This window comes from Rhinoderma darwinii, chromosome 2 (genome assembly GCF_050947455.1).
Source record: "Rhinoderma darwinii isolate aRhiDar2 chromosome 2, aRhiDar2.hap1, whole genome shotgun sequence".
NCBI lineage: Eukaryota > Metazoa > Chordata > Amphibia > Anura > Rhinodermatidae > Rhinoderma > Rhinoderma darwinii.
The window spans coordinates 183,482,130-183,503,458 of record NC_134688.1 but is presented as its reverse complement, the minus strand read 5'-3'; the positions used below and the strand labels follow the sequence as shown (position 1 = coordinate 183,503,458).

The 21,329-nt window shown below is 38.4% G+C and overlaps 1 protein-coding gene across 1 annotated transcript in view; it reads right to left on the bottom strand.

Moving 5' to 3' along the window:
- Positions 1–2,506: 2,506 nt before the first annotated feature.
- OCA2 (OCA2 melanosomal transmembrane protein) overlaps positions 2,507–21,329 on the bottom strand; it is a 188,814-nt gene continuing 169,991 nt past the window's right edge. Inside the window, exons 22-23 of the mRNA XM_075850311.1 lie at positions 19,832–19,925; positions 2,507–3,214 (exon numbers count right to left, since the gene is read on the bottom strand). Coding sequence (XP_075706426.1) covers positions 3,127–3,214; positions 19,832–19,925 — 182 coding nt within the window. The 3' untranslated portion in view covers positions 2,507–3,126. The remainder of the gene's footprint in view (positions 3,215–19,831; positions 19,926–21,329) is intronic.

Below are 21,329 nucleotides of genomic sequence, written 5' to 3'. Positions count from 1 at the left end.
GGTGTCTACTTTCAGAAAATATATAGGTATGGTGTAATGGCAGGGGGTAGGGAGACAGACAAGTGAGCCCTAATCTACCCACCACTCTGTCCTTGCCTACTTGCAACGACCCGCCCTAGGCGACGGGGTACAACTGGGCGGCGGTCCCTGCGCTCAGTAAGTGCACGACAAACATACAAAGGAACACAAGCAAGAAAAAGGGGCCGTTGCCCACGGCAACACCGTGAGCAACCAGAGTGGTGAACGAGCCGAGTCAAGCCAGGAGTGTGCGAGGTACAAAACGAAAAGCAGAAAAGTAGTCGGTAAGCCAGGGTCTGTATGGAGCAGGATCAAAAATAGCAGGAGCTGTAGCTGGGCCAGGAAACCACAAGGAAAGAATCACAAGCACCGAGGGACAGGAAGTGCAGGCTTAAATAGACCGAGGGCGGGAGCTAGCAGAGTCTGGCCAGGTTACGATAGGTTCTCCCACTCCTAAGCCTGCCAGCCTGAATGGTGGAAGCAGGAGTCAGTCTCAGGGATGTATTCTCAGGTGCTGACTGATTAGTTCTGGGAGTTAACCCCGAAGCTGTGCCTGGCAGATCCTTTACATATGGGGTTTAGTATGATTTTTTTATTTCGTCATATATTTCTACATGCCAAATGTATGAAAATTGTCCTGGCTGCCAGAGGTTCTACATTTCCAAATTCCTCGGGAGAGCAAAAAGATTTAAGTGGTCTGGTCTGGTTTCTGACTTTAGGTGTTTGGGGTCCTAATTAAGGGAGTCTGAATTTATTTGACTTGCTATATAGGCTGGGAGTGGCTGCAGAAGTGAGGGGCCAAAGAGGTCTCAGCAGCAAATTCTGCAGTGGTCGGAAGTCCTCACAGTGGTCTTGGCTGGATGGAGTAGGAAAGGGCAGGAAAGAGAACATTTATATTCCAAGAAAACATCACCTGTGAGTCACTGGATTTAACCGGTTCAGGACCACGCTATTTTGATCCTTCAGGACCAGACATCGTTTAGTAATTTTTAGCACGCGTTCGTTAAACTGAAATAACTTTATTTGTTGGGCTAGGGACGTGATTCTTGCAATGTTTTTTTTCTGTAGAGAATGCAGGTTTATTTTTTACCAATTTTATACACATACTTTTTGCTATTTGAGAATTTTTAGGCTTAAAGTTTGAAAATAGTAAAAAAAATAAGCTTTTTTGCATTTTAGCTATTTTTTTCTGGTAATAACAGTTTTAACCTAAAATAAACCTTTTATTTGAGTTATCTACCATCATTTTTAATAATATAGATAAACCTTACAAATGAAAAGGATCAATACTAGCACAAACGTGATAAGTAATAAAAAAAAAATAGCTTTATTTTAAAGATAGATACAAAACATTAAAAAGAGGAGTCACACAATGCCGAGAAACAAACTTAATTTTTAATATATTACATGTCTGTTTTAGGGTAATTGGCTCTATTTTTTGGGGTGGGTATTTTGTGCATTTATAAAAAATGTTTGCACTTTATTTTACTTTTATTTTTTTTATTATTATGGTCTGTCCTTCAAAGTTCAGGAAAGACCTTTGGGCACTGTATTCTTTTTTTACACCATGTTTTTCAACTGTAACTGGGGCTGCAGACCAGTCACATGATCTCCGGGACTGATAAAGGCAGCGGCTGTGTATTAATTTACACAGCACTCATTGAGCGCTGTGTAGAAGAGATCAGAGAAGATAGAAGCAGGGAAAGCTGCTTCCATCTTCTCCTCAGGGTCCCCAGCAGTCACGGACTGCCAGAGACCTGACATATAGCTGCTCGATCGCTTGGCCAGTAAGTTAAAACCAGCGGCGAAAATAGTTTATGGTGTGGGCTTTAAGGACTCTGACCGCCGGACGTAAATACATAGCTAGCGGTTGGGAACCGGTTAAAAATAAAAGAGGACCTGTGATGTCGTGGGGAATACAAGTATTTACTAAAACTGACAGAAGTGAACAATTCTGGAGCATCTTTACTTCAAACTTTGTGCTGTGACATTCTTCGCTTGATGAGCAAAGTGCATGTTTACTCAGAGCCATGCCAACCCGCTAAGCCCAGTGGCCCCCAACATCTGCCCTTGTATGCTTGCTGCTGATGCTTGGTAAACAGCTGGACACCCTGGCTTTGATTAGAGATTCATAAATTACCCAAAACAAAATGCCATTTACCTCAGCAGCTTTCACAAGTGGAATCCTCTCATAAGAGTTGTAGAGTTCCGATTCTAAGTCAATGGAACAGCTTCATTCTGGTCAGAGGTGGATGTCCCAGCTCATAAATCCCAGCCTATGTAAACTTCTAACATGGTTAAATTATACATTAGTAGCAATAAAAAGTAGGAGTTTTTGAACACCACTAAAAAGGTACATGTAATGCAGAACGATTACCATTTCTGCAAATAATCATATTCAAATGTGTTGATAAAGCATTACCAGTTGGAAATTATTATTTTTTAGCAGAGTGATATACAAACACAAACACAACCGTTTTGGGTCCAAATTCAGGTTTATTTTCTTCAGTCTAGGTATTTTCTTTTGCTCAAACGTATCCATTTTTGATGATCACAGTACACGTGAATACAAAAAAACATTGAAAGCACCAATGTTATAAACTTCACCAAAACATGTTACAGTGCTTATCAGTAACAATTACAAAATTTGTATTAATTCAGTAACCAAAAATTGATTAAATTAGGTGCAACAGAATGTAGCTCTTTCAACATTGTGTTTCCTACTGCAATCACCGGTTTAACCTCCAAATTTATATAATTGGAGAAAACCGTACTAAGAACATACAACTGAGCAGTAATGACTTAATGTTGAAAAATACTGAAATTCACTGAATTAATTTCACAAAGCTTTTACAACTCTTTATAATTAAAAGTGGCCAAATAAAGTACATACTACATGATATGTTTGCCTTAGTGCATCTATTTATTAATGCTAACACGACACTCATGTTGCTTATCTCAAAGTTTATAGCCTAATGTAAAGGACCCAAAATATTTACTTTTTTTCCTGTACATAGTTGAAATTAAATTCCACATGTCCTTTAAACACAACCATGGCTTCATTGAATTAGTAAAACGGTTGACATGGTAGTCACGTCTTCTTGTTGGTTAAGAATTCCACTTCAATACAACATGTGACACCAACAGATAACTCATTCCAATTGTGGTAGAAACGATCATCATGGGGAACCCCAACCTAAAAAAGAATAAGAGTATTATAGTATGTTAGAATGAGAGAATTGTCCTGAAGAGGCAGCCATTTTTGGGGAAACCGCACCCCCACCCCAAAATAAAATAACCAACACAAACTATATTATAGGCCAAATCAAATTACAAGCTGAAGTGGGTCTCATACAGTTCTCGGACTTAAATATTGCACAGCAACAACAAACAAACCACAGATGCAGCAGAAGGTTTTTTTGTTTTTTTTAAAGGTATTGAAAGTTTCATATCATTAGTCAATGATGGTCAGGAAGCCCCCATCACTATCTATAAAAAAAAATTAAAAAGCTTCTGCAGTGGCCGAGGTGTGTATTATACGGAGTAATGCAAGTCTAAGCAAATAATGTTATGATACACTTGGTGACTACTTTCTGCTGTAAATTATATTACCATTTTCCCATACAGTATATAATTAACAATTCTTCTATTTAATCCAATTGAATGCTAATCTGAAGTTTTCCACTGCAAGATATGATGCTAAAACCTGCTAGATTGTAGCAGCCTCCAAAATCAGCCAGAACACAGTTATAACACAGCGACACTATTTACATTTAGTACCAGGCATCTTGTTCATTGGCAGCATGTATATATTCAATTAACACCCATCAATCGCTATTTGTGACAATTTCATCTGGTGGTTATTCAATTTCAATTCCTTTGAATGAATTTAATGTATAGAACATACAGTATATTAAAAACGGGGAAATCAATGTCACAAAGGGGATTCCCCCATTCAGGACCCCCTCTATGAGCCAGTGTGAAGAGCGGTAGACAAGCACCGGCTCTGGCTCAGGTGAACTCAAACTCTCCATATAATAAAATCTGTAATAATACATTTCCCTTTCAGCCACTATTGGGGTATCGGAAGTTTGACCCTTTGTGATCACAATCATAGTGAAAGTTGTCTGTAGTGAGGCAACCAATTTAAAATTCCCAAAAGGCCATGATGCAGCTTTTGGATAAGAAGTTAATGAAATGAAACAAAATCCTCATCCTTTGCTCACCTTTTGTGACTAACCCAAAAGTACTGGCCTACATGTAAGATTCATATTTACATTAAAGTCATAAATATGACATTTACAAAGAGAAGAATGTACATGAGATTTCTAAGCTTTTTAGAAATTCCATTCATTATGACCACATCACAAGTAAAAACACAGACTATAAGAAGGTAGGACCTTACGTGGCGACTTCTTAAAACGTGTCAGCACTTTTAAAGAATACATTCGTACAATATTTCCGAAAATCTATGTCTTTTACATAAAATATAGTAAAAGTCAGAAAGATGTGTTTCATAGGTCATATGGTTTAAATATATGCCTATCCAGGTTCTTTGGAACATCTATACAGTTCTTAATGTATCATACATTTTATGAATTTTTGCTAAATATTTCTAAAAAATATTTGAAGAACGTGATGGGCATCTAACAGTTACTGTATATGCCTAGCACAAAGAAATTTATAGAGCCAGGAATCCATTTGTAGTAATAACAGATATAATTTGACAAGATCATGAGTACAACTATATGCCTTGGCTCAGACCATTGGCAAGGTTCATAATAATAATTGCTTTTGTTGATAAGATGGTTGATTCATAGATTAAAACGCACTATGTATTGTATCAAAGGAACCGACAATCTTTATAGAACAAGATTTTGGGCAGTTTTGGGTTTTCTACGGTTGGCTCAGACCAGACGCTGCAACCCAACTTTCGGTGGAAAACAATCTTCAGAAAGAGGGCTGCTAAAATGTACTCAAATCCCTGAACTTGTAGCACCCCCCTCCCGAGCTTGGCCTATATTCCCATTTGTAACAAAAATTGAACCGCACATTGTTTGCAGTTCAATAACACATAGGAGTGTTTAAAAAAATAAAAATAAAGTGTGCAGTAGATCCCATTGTAAGCAGGTGAATAGTATCTATTTCAGAGAAGTATGATGCAAGTCTTTCATTATTGCAGCTGGAAACCGTTTTGTTGAAACATTTCATCTTGGTAGATCTTACGATTTCCCTTGTGTCCTAGATTTATTGAGCAGTAATTGATTTAAATGAGACAATTCTCAAAAGAAAACTAGTTTGCATAATAATGAACAAAACAAAAACATGCAAGCAAAGAATCTCTGTAGTGATACGCAACAAAGACCCTTTTCAATGACTTTAACCATTCTTGAAAGTTGATGTACTGCTAAAATTATTTTAAATTATTGGACTGAAAGTACACAATGCATATACAATCATGTGCTTGTTGGGAAGGTCCGGAATCCCCTGGTGGTGACCTGGGCCGTCCAGGTGAGCAAAGCACCTTTACTGGAGAAGATCGGAACCTAGTCCGTATTGTTTACCATTGTTCTATTTGTTAATCAACTGACAAAATGATGAGGCCATCATTTTAACAGTTCGTGCTTATATGGACCACTGCTATGAGAGGCATTGGCCTAGCATGGGTCAGCCTGATCCTCCTGAGCCTCTTAATATAAAGATCGCTGGAGTAAGACGCTCCTAATTTACTAAGACTGGCGTATTCTAAACGACCAACAGTGCTGGATGGAATCGGATAGGCTACTACATATAAAACTTTCGGGTTAAGGGGTTACAGAACTGATCTAATCTTTCTAGTAGACTCCATCTCAATCTTTTCCTACCAGGGCCTCACTAGACAGAATATGGCGATTCCACAGCCTCACTAGTGGTTATAGTCTATTCCAAAGTTTTTAAAAATGACCTCAACTTACATTAAAATTCGTCTCCTGAACACAGAACATTAAGATAAGAACAAATGGAGTCCATTCTGTTGCTAAACCAGAGATTGGTGCAGTTAGAGAAAGGACTTTGAAGCATATCATTACTTCTGTCAAAACTACTACCCAGCTGTGCCTCACTAACTACTGGGAGGGGGGACACTTCACTAGTATGGCCCGCCTCAGTTTGAGAAGCACTGATCTAGGGAATTTTACAGCCCAGTGAAAATAGCGGAATGATGTTCCTATTTTTTATATTTGTGCAGTAAGAGCCAAGATTTAGACCAAATTACAATATTGCGAAGAGGGAATTTGGCCTGGAGGAATTTTATAGCAGATGTAAGACCTAGAGCCAAAATATGCAACTTTGTTTTCATTTACTTAGAGAGAGTCGGAACCAAAATATCGTACAGTGGTAAAGGAATGTTTTATTGGACAAGAAGAGCTACAGAAGATGAATATTTGAAAACAAAATAAATTCCACTAATTTGCATGCTGGAGTCTCCATTGGTCATACAGACAGAGGAAGTTTTTAATGGTGAATTTCCTTGTACAGCTAAGGTTTTTGGGTCGAGTGTTGGATCAACTACATTATTAAATCACTGCAAGGGATCATTCCTATATTGGCAAGTGTTACTTGTACAAAACTTTAAAGTGTATCTTTCTTTAGCATATTCTTCAGATATTTGACAGCTGGTGGGTTGAATGCATTTAAAACCAATTTTTTATGTTTTCATAGACTTTCTTACCATTCTAAATAATCTATCTTGAAAGGGGGGTTGTGTTTGTGGCCATCATGGGCCTTTTGAAAGGGCAGTTAATGCCCTTGACAGAAAAGACAAATTCCATGGTCATGGGTGACATTTTTGCTCATTGTGTTTTGCTATGTCATTGACACTCACAAACATGGACCCTTATGGTAGATGAGAAAGTGTCTCAAGTAAATTATACTGTATGTCCCTCGGAAGGTAGTACTCCAATGTCCAAAGAATGGTTTAAGAGCCAGACCTCCAACCAAATTCCTGATCATTGCTATGAATTCTTGTCAGTTTGCTAGCATTTTCAATGGGAAAGATCCACCTGTAAGGGATTTGGGTTGTCTCAGGAAGGCTGGTACCAACTGTTTTCCCATCTGGAGAATGGTCATTGTAGTCACACACTGTGACCAGCATGAAACAGGCATAAGGCTCATGAATGGGTTGGCACTTGCATGTCACCTTCCTGAAAATGTATTTTATATTAAAGTTATTTAAAACTATTTTAGCTACCATGTCTGTGGATATTATTTATCTTGGACTCCCTATTAACTAGACTGAAATGAACCGCTGATGGTGCTCAAATAGGGGCCATTGTAACATTTCCTACATAGGAGAAATAGGGAAGCTATAAAATTAAGGGTCATAGTGAGGTGGGGATTTCACCATGAAGACCACTACACTGCTGTAACTACTTTCATACACGTAAACAGGTAAACTATAATATTAATGCAACTTGCTAGAGTGAGAGTACTCAAACAATACTGCACATTTTACAGGTCATTTAATAAGCAATCTGTCACAATTTATTTATTGGACAGCATGCCACAACAGAAGTGCTTTCTTCAGTTTTGAAAAATTCCTTAATTGAATGACCGTGTTATTCATATGCTTTTCCCCAGTGAAAACAAGCTTCTTTCTTACATCAGCTTGACAAGATCCTCTTTCCTATCTACAATACAGTTTATTATTTAGCAAAGTCTCATGAGAAGCCCAAGACAATGTTGTACATGTCTCTGTATGGTGGAGACATGTATGCAAACACAAAAAGGTCTACAATCTTTGCAGATACTATGCTGGGAAATTGTAAAGTCACTATCCTTGAAATATATATTTTCCGAAGAGGTTTCATGCTATTTTTGTATAATACACACATAATTCTGTCTATAAACACATACACAATATCTATAAGTATGCGGACAATCATTCCATCCACATACTTGTTAAGTGCCTATACTAGTTAAGGACATACATTGGAAGTATTTGAGGGACTATACATACACACTAAAACCACACATACTGTATATTTTGTATAGAAGGATATATGTGTGTGTATGAGATATTTACTATATATATATATTTATTTATTTTTTATACATCTACTTTTTTCCTTTGCTAAGTATCATTGCAGATTTACTCTACAGGCTGAAAATGTATCAGTTTTTTACAGCAAGCAAAGTTTAGGTAACGCTTACACCCACGTGGGAAGACAAATAAGTACGATTGGCATGGTCTTACAAGATAGTGGTTATGCCTCATAAAAGTTTAATGTAGAAGAGCAAAAACGAAAAAACTGAGCATCAATTGACTTCTTAAAATTCGTTTTGAATGCAAAATGAGGGTAGGGACATTTCATTTAGTCTTACTTTGACAATATAAATATTTAAAATGAGCGAGCCCAGTCAAGAATGTGGAGACGGCAATTAAGACATACACTGGCAGCAGAAAACCAAAAAAATAAGTGACACTGACAAAAAGGCACTGGAGGATAACCAGCCCAATCGAGGCATTGCAGCTTGCTCTTTTACTTTCTCACTTAAAGCTGTGCCAGTTCTGATTCAGCATTGTTAAAAGTACTTGATGAACCACACTCCTGATTGCTTATCAAAAGAGCACACAGCTGAATTCATGAAAATTCATAGGTAATGTTGAATAATGAGAACATATCTTGTTTATGGGTTAGTGAACTTTGGATGATCACAATGAGCACATTTACACACAACTCGAATTTTGAGTTGACAGTTTGTATTTCTATTAATATACTATCCAGTGCATTGCAGGAAAAAAGATGAAATAAACTTGCTTGCCATTATTTATATATTTTCCCTTTTTTGGGACATTATATCTGTCACGAAGGGTCTGTGGACCCACTGGGCCGTACCGCCTTGGCGGTAGGGCAGCTGGCCAAGAGGGCGCAGGTCAGAATCTATAGTTATATAGGGTACCTGTGGCAGCACGGACAGTAGCTTGGAAGGAACTAGGCAACAGGTAGACGTTAGGTGTGGAGAAGCAGGACAGGCGTGGTATCCAGGACAGCACGACTACAGCTAAGCACGGCACTAGATCAGTATACAGGTTACAGGAACAGGAAACACTGGGAGCAGGAAACACTAGGGGACCATTTGCATAGACAAACTATAGGGAACACAACAACGCTCAGGCATAGAACTAGGGGGCTGAACCCCTCTTATAATCCAGGGTACTCACGGGTCAGAGTTCATCCATGAGGTCTGGTGCGCGCTGCCCCTTTAAGAGCGGGCACGAGTGTGCGCACGCACCCTACGGGACCCGGCAGAGGTGAGTGGACGCAAGCGCTGGAGTCTGAGGAGGAGGCTGGGGCCAGCGCTTGCAGACTCGTGGCTGCGGCTGTCAGGGGGAGGTTGGAGCCGACAGCCCGCAGGCACGGACATTACAATATCTGCACAGTTATTGTCTTGCTTTATAAATTGGGACGTCTCATTTCAACAACTTTTAGCAGTAATTCCTACACCCAAAAGTACCTAGAGTTTGCCATTATGGCCTATTGTGTTTTCCCTTCCTCCAAAGGACAGTAGATTCCGTTTTCCGCTATGTGTTCTTGGAGATTGTCACTCGTTATTCAAGATGAGTAGCAGACTTTTTAACGAAGAGCAATATTCTACAATTGTAGCAAGCTCTAGTCACAACATGCATATTTAGCGACAGGTTTCCTTTAACAAAAAGTAATTTTCTCATGAAAAAAAAAATATAACTTCCCTATATTCATGTCCACATTAGCATTAAAAAAGGGACCTACTATAAAAATCTTAATTTAATGAAAGCGCCAGATTATATATTTTAAAGGAAATTCACAGTTTGAGGCCTCAATACTGCTGACAGAGCAATATAGAGGGGAGTAGGAGGATATTGTAAACATTTTGTCTTTGTCATGCAAGCTTTTTGGAAAATGCCTTTCAAACTAGTTTGAGGGAGACATGAATCCAATTTCGAAACATGATGTCCATATAAAAATAGTGAACTCCACGTCTGGTATTGGCTGCGCTTCTGTATACAGCTATTTTTTTCACGATACTTATATTTCCACTCCCGGTTTGCCATCTTCGCTGAGATAGATGTAGCCACAGTATATACAGTACATCTTGGTAGATTTTATTAGATATGTGCCTAATCTGCCCAACATCAATAGGGGAGTGCATTTAATGCACCCCTAACTCCCTCTTTACAATTTATATTAGATTAGACCTAATGGGGCGCCCCGTGGACACTTGCATTTTAGTTTGATGGTTGTTAAAATACCAACTTGAGTAGGACAATACTTTCATTTACACAAGCACACCAAGCAAGGTAAAGTGCAAGGTGACAGAATGGGAAATCTACTTTTTTTTGTTATTTTATTTTAATATTTCTGGTTAAAGACCTGACCCACTAAAAATCAATACTATTTTCTAAGTGATAACCAAAGATCTTTAACATCTTGAGAGGGGCAAGAACCTTGGCTATAAAAGGATATGGATCAGATCTAATAGTTCATAAGTCTCTGTATTAAAGCCATAGGAAAGACATGCTGGATTGCATGCCCAGATCATATACAGTATCAACTTTTAGGGACTTTCTACCTCAACTTTAAAAAGACTAAAAGGGATTCTCCAGTTTCATATCTACACTTATTATGAAAGAGCTTTTTCTTTTTCTTGTATCTAAAAAATCCTTTCCTAATAAAACTTAATGCATATTTGTTTCTCCAATTCACTGTAGGTACATACTGTGTATTTCACCATAAGAAAATAATTCACCATTGAAAAAAAAACTAACAAAAAAAACAAATCTCACCATAGATGTTATGCTCTCAAAACATTAAGGTCAATCCATACTTTGTACAAATATCTTTACTAAGAATGCATTGGGGGAAAAAAAATAAAAGCACAATAAATGTAGCGATTAATAAAAGGTTGATCCAAGGATATTCCAATGTGTTCCTTCTTTCTACTATTACTTACCATTTCTAAAGTAATCGTTCGTGCTACAAGGTTTCTACTGAGAAAGTATATGTTTTTCAATCAATCAATAGGTTATGTGGGTTTCATCTGTGGCTTTGACTTTTATAAAATTGGAATGCTGTATTCCTATCCCTACATTGCTCTCCCTATAAAATAATGGATTACCATCCACCTCTTACACTCCCTTTCTTAATCCCTAGGTCATGTCACTTTGTTTCCCAGACCCTCACTATACAAACCACAAACAGCAACTTGCTCATAAAGCTTTTAGCCTTGGTTTACATACTAGGGGGGCAGTCATATTCTACAGTTTTCCCAGGATAAACAACTAGGAGAGGCATGAAAAGCAAGCAGAAATATTGCATAATCCAACAGTGTTTTGCGCTTTAAGTACTTTGTGATTTACCTTCACAGACAAGCGCAGCTAAATCAGACCGTCATGGCAAGAACCTTGCATAAAGCAGCCCAGATTTCTTAACTAGCATACTATCAATCACACCACCCTCCAAGCAAACCTCAATTTATATGTTTTTGGTGGCGTTATGCTTTAAGTGTAGTATAAACATTGAGTTTTCTGTACAGTATTCTATAATATGACCAGTGAAAGGTAGATTCTTATACCATATAAGCTTAGACTGAAATTTCATTTCACCTTGTGAACACAATAATACACACAGAATATATTAGATTATAATGTAATATATGCTTGTGTGAATGATGGGGTTTTACTGTTTTGCACGCAATCTCTATCCTGTCTTAGATGGGGAGAGAGGTGTCTGCCGTGACTTGCCGAGGATGTCCGATTTACACTTATATAGCGTGGAAGGTCATTGAGGCCAAATGTATGTATCTTCCAATTTCACTTCTAATGGGTCTGAGATAATAATGTGATCTTCATGAGAGGGGGGGGGGGGGAGGAGGGAAAAACTGAAAATTGAGTGGTGGGTAGCAGTAACTTCATGAGGCACTAATTTAATATCCCCTTATGGTATAGTTGTTATCATTGAAGTGATACAGTTGGAGCTAGACATCCAAGTTATGTACAAAGGAGTTAAATAGAAGGGGATAAATATGCTGTACATTAGAGAATTATTATATGGATAAAGGAGAGGAAACATTATCTAGCATTTTGATAATGCTGGTGAAACTCATGAGGTCGTCTTCTTGAAGGTACATACTGTGTCTATATAGATATAGGGGTTAACCAGTGAAGGTTCTAATGTTCACTATGTTTATTGAGAAAAAAAAAAAAGATGATTGCATATAGTCTTTTCTACTTTCTCTATATAACAATAGGAACTTTGTCCTGATCATGTACTAGTGTAATCATTATATGGTTCACTACAATACAGAGCTCTGATAACACGGAGACTAATCTGTCCATCACATGACCAGGATAGATTTTACTTCTGGAACTGAACGTAGAGATCTTGAAAACCATTAGGAATTAATGCAGAAAGTGTATTGGAAAATTGTATACCTTTTTATTACAGAAAGAATTACATTTATTTTCTGAAACCAGAATACCACTTTAATTGTGCCTATTGCATATTAAGTCCCAAAATATATTCGGACATTAGCCAGCATTAAACGGAATCCTGTGATCCAACTTTTTTTTAAAATTACATTAGACAGCTAAGAGTAAAACATTAGATAGTCTTCTACACAAGTGTTAGATTACAGTGTTGCATATAATCTCAATATAGAAATGTAATGAACCAGAAGCATTTTTAGCAGCCAAGCTTAAAGGAGTCTACTGTGAACACAGCCATATATATCGTTCTCCACTGAGAAAACAACCATAATGTTTAGAGATGGATTACTAGTAACATAACATTTAATCATATCTCTTACTGTGGAACTCATTTGCTAATATTTAGCAATGTAACAGTTCAGTGTGAATGTAAAATATTCCATTTAGTCACATACATACTGTTACAAACTGCTTTAGAACATCTTGCACAATTGAATGTGGGTAGAGGGCGGTGAATCATAAAGCTATCTGCATTTCAGGAATTTCTGAATAGATGTCCAAAGTTAGCTCCGCAAACATAAGATGCTGACTAGGTAATTTGTAACTAAACGTGTTTCTATTGTGTTTTGCCATTAGTCCTGTTAAGGTCCTCTTACATGGCCCGACATGAGTGCAGATCAACCAACAAAACCGTTCATTGTCCAGCGCTCATTTGCTCCTTTTAAGAAGGAGCCAGTATGGGGGCGAGTGCTCGTTACTACGAACATTCGTCCCCATACATTTCTATCATGTCAGCAACACATCTCCCTGTTTACACAGGAAGATGTGTTGCGGCCGATAACATTTTCGGCATTTAAAACGATGGAACAGCTGATCGTTGCCCTGCTTAGACAGGGCAATTATTGGGAACGCTCGTTTGCCCAATAAGCGAAGGGCCCTTTTACACTGGCCACTTATGTCATTGATTTCTTAGTAAACACTGAACTATAAATAAACAACGAGAGATGGAAATCTCAGACTCTACTGTACACCACCCTGTGTGTGCTTATGGTCTCCCAGCCGGTGAAACCTGTGGATCCTTCGACAACTTCTATATTTGGAAAAATTACCCTAACATTACCATGCATTTAATGCAATTATTTTTTATGGCTGAAAGGGTTGTATTTGTATTCTAAAGATTGAAAACCGATATAACAGTACAGTTCTGTAGCGTCACTATTTTAACAGTACTATCATTCAGCTTTCAGCATTAATTCTAAAAGTGGTGCCATCTTTACGAAGAGGCATGTAGACTTAAAACTTCAACCTTCAAAATCCTCAGATACAGGAATTACTTTACAAACCCTAAACGAAGCATGGATAAATCTAAACTGCTACTTTTCAGAATGTGTAGATTGAAATCTCACTTGCACACTTATTCAATTGTATTGTACTTCTAATTTTTTGGTCATTGCTCTTGTTCAAAGTATTTTTATATACACTAATGGAATGCCATTAAGGAATCTTAGCTACTAAAAGGCTTGTTTATTCCCATACCGGATATGTCACACATTTTATGCATAGCATAAACTAAATCTAAGAAAACAGTAGGTAATCCCTTTAATCCTTCCCACAAGTGGGATCTACAGGGCTAACTAAAAGCATTGTGCTGCATATTATATTGTCACTATTTACAGAAAGGGATAAATTGAACCGCCTACTGTGAATAATTTTGTTAAAAGTATGTGTCACAAAATTTCAGGAACTGAAACAATCTGTTTTCCATGATAACAGAGTGTACATTTTAAAAAGCATATATTAATACACCTTGAATTACATATAAAGCATTCTGATGGGATTCAAATTATAACTTACAGAGAATGGTTTTTGTGAACATTTTGTTTTCTTTGAGTATCAATCAAAGCTGGTGGCATATTCCTCAACAAAGGTACTCAGCTGGTTCTGCTATTCCCTGCAGACACCACGAATGCTCCTTTATTTGCCTGCATTTTTACAATATAAAGGATTTCTGAACCTCAAATAGAATCATTGTTCCCCTCACTATATATATTACTGAAATGTATTTGCATCAAGTGTAGAAACATGTAATAAGCAAAGCACATTTCCTGTTGGATGCTATTTGAAAACATCAAAATTACAGTTATTTAACTTTAACGAGAAAAAGAAAGGACACCACCGGTCACCACTCAACCATCATCAAGTGACTGAAAGGAAATTGACAAATTTCTAGACAAAATAAAAAAAACACAAATAATTGGGGCTGGTGTTTATCAGTAAGGGGGAAAGCGTCAGCCGTCAAAGTAGGTGAAATTCAATACTGCTACTATTATGCTTTATATTATGGTCTTTAACCCCTTCCCGCTTTGGCCACTTTTGACCTTCCTGACAGGGCCTCATTTTTCAAATCTGACATGTTTCACTTCATGTGGTAATAACTTCAGAATGCTTTTACCTATCCAAGCGATTCTGAGATTGTTTTCTCGTGACACATTGGACTTCATTACTGGCAAAATTTGCTCGATACGTTCAGTATTTAATTGTGAAAAACACCAAAATTTAGCGGAAAATTGCAAAAATTTGCATTTTTCTCAATATAAATGTAACTGCGTGTAAGACAGGCAGTTATACCACATGATATGTCTACTTTAGATTGTCATCGTTTTATGTACATCCTTTTAATTTTCTAGGTTACAAGGCTTTGAACTCGAGCAGCAATTTCTCACATTTTCAAGAAAATTTCAAAAGGCTATTTTTACAGGGGCCAGTTCAGTTGTGAAGTGGATTTGAGGGCTTTATATATTAGGAACCCCCAAAAAGTCGCCACATTTTAAAATCTTCACAGCTCAAAGTATTCAAAACAGCATTTAGAAAATGTCTTCACCCTTTAGATGTTTCACAGGAATTAAAGCAAAGTAGAAGTGAAATTTACAAATTTCATATTTTTGTAACACACAAAGTTTTACCAGAGAAATGCAACTCAATATTTATTGCCCAGCTTTTGCAGTTTTAGGAAATATCCCATATGTGGCCCTAGTGTGCTACTGGACTGAAGCACCGGCCTCAGCAGCAAAGGAGCACCTAGTGGATTTTGGGGCCTTATTTTTATTAGGATATATTTTAGGCACCATGTCAGGTTTGAAGGGCTCTTGCGGTGCCAAAACAGTGGAAATCCCCCAAAAGTGACCACATTTGGGAAACTAGGGATTCACTGCCTGATCGAACGATTAAAAATTAATTTATTGTTAAATTGATAAAAGGTATGGCGCAACCAGCCATTATTTCCAGAAACAGGCAAAAGCAAGTGATTGGCGACAGGAGAGGTGTACCAGAGTGAACGAAGTTTCTCAAACACTCCAGGACCACCCTCCCTGCTTATTGTATAGTATTTCGCTACACCCTTGCCAATAGATAACAATCTATCCAGATCCAACGCGTTTCAGCAACACATCAAGAGTGATGGCTCATCAGGGATTACTAGATAGCGATTTCAATTAGAATTGTTAGATTTCAAAAGCTGGATAGCACTGTATATGTGCAGATTTTAGCCTCCAGACGCGTGAACGGCTCTGATACAATGACCGCACACGCGCCCGGGAAGCTGCAGGCTTATACGATTGAGAGCCCGCCCTCTTTCCAATCGTCACCGGGGCAACCGCCAATCCGCATGCAACACGCACATTGTGACGTGCCGGAGGCGGCGCCTAATGATACAGACGACCAATGAGGGTACCTGGACGACAAGCGTCCATAGTTACTAGGGGACGCTAGACGCGGCTCCTAAACTGCTGTCAACATCAAACAACAAGGAATGGATAAAGAACGAATGTCCCTCCTATCACACATAACACCGTCCCCAAACAAGCGGGGCAGTGTGAGGTGGAGGAGATAAGTATCACGGGAGTCGTCAAGAGGAGACTGACCCCCAGTGATTCCATAGTTGCCTAGCAACTTATCGTTACCCTACTAGCCAGGGATCAAACTCAGATAGAGAATGGGTATAGCCCATTATCCCGCAAGGAGTACGCATAGAAGTCCTATACGAGCATCCTCCCAAACATAAACGGAGGGTACCCGGCGGAGGAAAAACTCCCATCCATAGTCGCTCCCTTAATCTCAAACGGGAGGTGCAATAGGAAGACATAAAAAGTAAATAGAAAGGAAAAGGTCAGCAAGTGGAGAACAATACAGCCACAAATCGCAATAGAAAACGCATAGTGTGAACAGGGACTGAAATACCATTTGTCAGTCAAAATATAATATATTGATATATTCACAGAGACATCCCCAATTATCAGAGATGCCATTGTCAGTCAAAATACTATATATTGGTATATTCTCAGAGATAACTGGGAGTAACCAAAATCACAACTTGCAATAAGGCACAAACAACTCGACAGAGAGGAATAAGAAATTAGAGGCACAATGTAACTAGAGAAAACAAGAATAGGAGATTTGCTCATTCAGGCCATGGGGATTTATGGTCTGCATCCTAAATATCCATTCAGCCTCCTTTTGTAATATTTTCTTGTCCAGATCCCCCCCTCTCGCGAGGGGTCTGACATATTCAATTCCCTGAAAGCCAAGAGCAGTAACATCCCCATCATGACAGGACCATACGTGAATTTGCAGTTTTAGTGAATTTTGCTGGAAAGTGTTGTCCTGGTATAATACGGGCACTGTCGCTTCCAGGGATATGTTTGGACCCTACCCTTCCTGGTTCCCTAATTTTAGGGCCTTGATAAATCGCCTCTTGAAACAGAGGAAATGTTCCCCTCGGACCTGCGCAACTGCATATTTTTTATTTCCTGACTTATTGGAGCCTTAACTAATTTTATTTTTTCATAGACTTAGTGGTATGAGGGCTGTTCTTTTGCGGGACGAGCTGTAGTTATTATTGGTACCATTTTGGGGTACATGCGACTTTTTGATCACTTTTTATCCTATTTTTTGGGAGGCCAGGTAACCCAAAAAAACGACGCAATTCTGGCATCGTTTTTTTATACAGCGTTATAAATTACATGTTATCTTTTTTCTGCGGGTCAGTCAGATTCCGGCGATACCTAATTTATAGCACTTTTTAATGTTTTACAACGTTTTGCACAATAAAATTACTTTTGTAAAAAGAATGTATTTTTTCTGTTGCCAAGTTGTGAGAACCATAACTTTTTAACTTTTTCGTCGACGGAGCTGTATGAGAGCTTGTTTTTATTGCGAGACGAGCTATAGTTTTTATAGGTACCATTTTTGGATATGTGTGACTTTTTGATCACTTTTTATTCCAATATTTGTAGGGCAACGTGACCTATAGTTTGACTGGTATAATTTTTAATGGTTTTTATTTTTACGCTGTTCACCGCGTGCAATAAATATAATATTTTTATACCTCAGGTCACGGTGATACCAAATACGTGTGGTTTATTTTTTTTTTTCAATAATAAAGGATTTGATAAGGGAACAGGGCGATTGTGTTTTATTTTGTTACTTTAAACTTTTATTATGTTTTCAAAGTTTTATTTTTTTCACTTTTTTTTTTACACTTTTTATACTTTTTTTTTCAAGTCCCACTAGGGAACTTGAAGGTCCAACTGTCTGATTTATTTATTTTTTTCTAATACATTGCATTACCTACGTAGTGCAATGTATTAGATCTGTCAGTTATTCACTGACAGCAAGCCAATTAGGCCATTGTGCCTCCTGTTGCCATAGCAGTAGTCGGCAGCCCTGATTGCATGTCAGGGCTGGCAATCTGCTAGCAACTGGTAAGATGCAGCGATCGCTGCATCGAAGGGATTAATTGCAGGGATCGGAGCTAGCTCCGGTTCCTGGCATTACAGGTGGATGTCAGCTGTAACATACAGCTGACATCCACCGCTGATGACGCCAGCTCAGCTTCTGAGCCAGCGCCATCTTGCCGGCGGCTACGGATGCCGTTCAGGCTCCGCCGCCGTGTGGGTCCTGAACGGCTACCGTTCGAGGCAGACTGAGAGGCCAGTATTAGACTTCCGGTTGCCATTGCAGCCACCGGAACCCCAGCAATTTAATTGCTGGGGTTCCGATGAGCTGCAAACACCTTAAATGCAGCAATTCCGTTTGAGCGCTGCATTTAAGGGGTTAATGGCGGGGATCAAAGCTAATTTCGGTCCCCGCCATTGCAGTCGGATGCCAGCTGTAATATACCGCTGACATCCAGTGATGATGGCACTGGCTCAGCTTCTGAGCCGGTGCGATGCATTTGGCGTATGGATACGGCAAAATGCGGGAAGCACTAGCTTGCCATGGCGTACCCATACATCAAATGTCAGGAAGGGGTTAAAGGCTTTTTAATAAAAATGTCTATCAATGTGTTTGGTGCAACTTTCTAACTACTTATTAAAAAATATTTTTACTCTGAGATACAGCTGCTTTGTATCCTGTATACAGAGCAGCTGTATCTAGCAATGAAATTGGTTTCCGCCAGGTCAGCAGGTCCTGATTGTCTGACTCACGGGATCGAGCGGTTATCGATCACATCTTAGTTCATAACTTATGTGATTGATAACAGCTCGATCCACGCAGGACCCGCTGTCACTGAATCAGTCAGTGCCGCTGACCTAATGGATTAAGTCCTCAGCGGAAGATACAGCTTCTCTGTATACAGTAAACAAAACATCTGTATTTAAAAAAGTAAAAATAACTTTATAAAATGTAGAAAGTTGCAACACAGACAGACACACACACACACACACACACACACACACACTTACTACCAGATGTGAGGATCATCCTGAAGGCAATTACCACTAGGTCCTCGGAAACAACTTTTTAAACCACTGATTATTCATGGATCGGTTAAAAAGTCGCCCGGTGTAGGGGAGTATGGAAATAGCCGAGCACACTGAGCTATACTGTTTCCGTAACTCCCATAGAAGTGAATGGGAGTTTCAGAATTTCAGAAACTGTGTAGCACAGCAAGCTATCCTGTTTACGGAATTTGGGAGCTACAGAAACAGCATAGCTCACTGTGCTACGCGGTTTCCGTACTCTGTAGTCAGTTCTATGGGAGTTATGGAAACAGCGTAGCTCAGCAACTGTGGTGGCTGTTTCTGTACTCCCGACCACCAAGTCAGTCAGTGGCCAGAGAGCAGCAAGAGGAGGTATTAGGAAGGTCAAGGTGGTTCAATTCTAAAGATAGACGCGTTGATGGGGACCGCATCTTTCAGACATTTAAGGCATATCCTGTGGATAAGCCATAAATATTCAAGATAGGAAAATCTCTTTAAGACCTGGCCATTAATGGATAAAAACTATGCAAAATAAATTAAATGTGTTTGATTATAAAGAAATCTTCAACTGCTGCTTATTACTGTCTGTTATGTAAGTCAATCATACCTGAAAAATTCCATAAAGGAAAATCCATATCCATGCTGTTCTGCAATTCCAGCACATACAACATTTGCTGATGCCCCAATCAATGTTCCATTTCCTGCAAGAAGGGGAAAGGTTATTAGTATATCTACATGCTTCCGTTCATTGTGTCAATATAAATAGGTGGTACAAGCAAATTTTTATATAACACAACACATCTACCTAAAATTAGTATGTGAAATAAATTTATCAGATAAGGCAATAGAAATACAAAAACCATACCTTTTTTAGCCAACCCCTAAAAATACTAATTTCAAGGTTTTGGGATGCAGAGGCCCCTTTGTATGGCAGATAAACACAAATAAAAGTACACTTCCTAGTTGATTGCATAACCGCTTTAGATTAAGTGCTTAGCATGGACTGAGGAAGGCAACAAGACATTACCAAGACCCGTGATCAATTTCTACATCTATTGTTCATACTAGATTATTTCAGTGTAAAGCTATATGGTCATCAATTTGAGTTCCCATATTTTCCTGTCAGTTCAAAATATGTCCCCTATTAAGAAAACTTTTAAACATTTGTTAGTCTGGGTTTACATAACACAGTTGCTTTTGCAGACAAAACCAGCACTTCCCAAAGCGAGAAAGCTTTATACATCTCCCCTACTAAGGATTCGATCAGGATTTTGAAGGAAAAAAAAGTTTAAAGAAACAGTCTGTGAACCTGACAAAATAGACTAAAACCTGGGCCACTTAATGGCCTTTTCACTTTAAAATCCAATTCTATTGTAAATCTATGAAGATTCATCATTGTAGGTTTTCATTTTCTGTCACTTGTACCAGATCTTACAAAATTAAATTTGTATAGCTTCTGAATCCTGATAATAGGAACATTAGGGAATTGTTATCTACCCGTACTTATGTGGCTTTCCTTTGGGGCATAATGCATATATTCTTAACGTCTACATAGAATTTAAAGAATGAATAAATTGTTATAGGTTAGGAATATGATCAAGCCTGGTGAGTTTACCAGTAAAAAGCTTGACATTTACAGGCACAAAAAATAGATTTGAAAAGATTGCAGTTCATTTTTTTGGGTTTCAGTAATTGGTAAATTAATGTATGCATGTCCAATAAAATCCTTGCTAGATTTTTGTTTACCTTGCGTACTGGCCATTATATTTTTTTGCCTATTTGTATCTTGAGCAACAATATTGAAAACCGGTGCAATATCAAGGTAAAATAATTTACACCAATGACCGGGTGGTTTCCGGTAATACCTAGTACAGCTGCTAATGGTTTCATGAACTGCAAGCACCATGCAGTGAAATTTCTGAGTTCCAGGTAAGTAAAATTGAATGCAGTTGGAGAACTTCTCCAGGCCAAAACTGAATTTAATTTTCTTTTAACTTCCATTTCATCCAGAGATTTATTTTCTAGCAGATTTGAAACAAAGTACACTCTTATACATTTGCAAAGTTTTTAGATGCTACACTAGAGTTTTTGAGGCTTGGATTGAA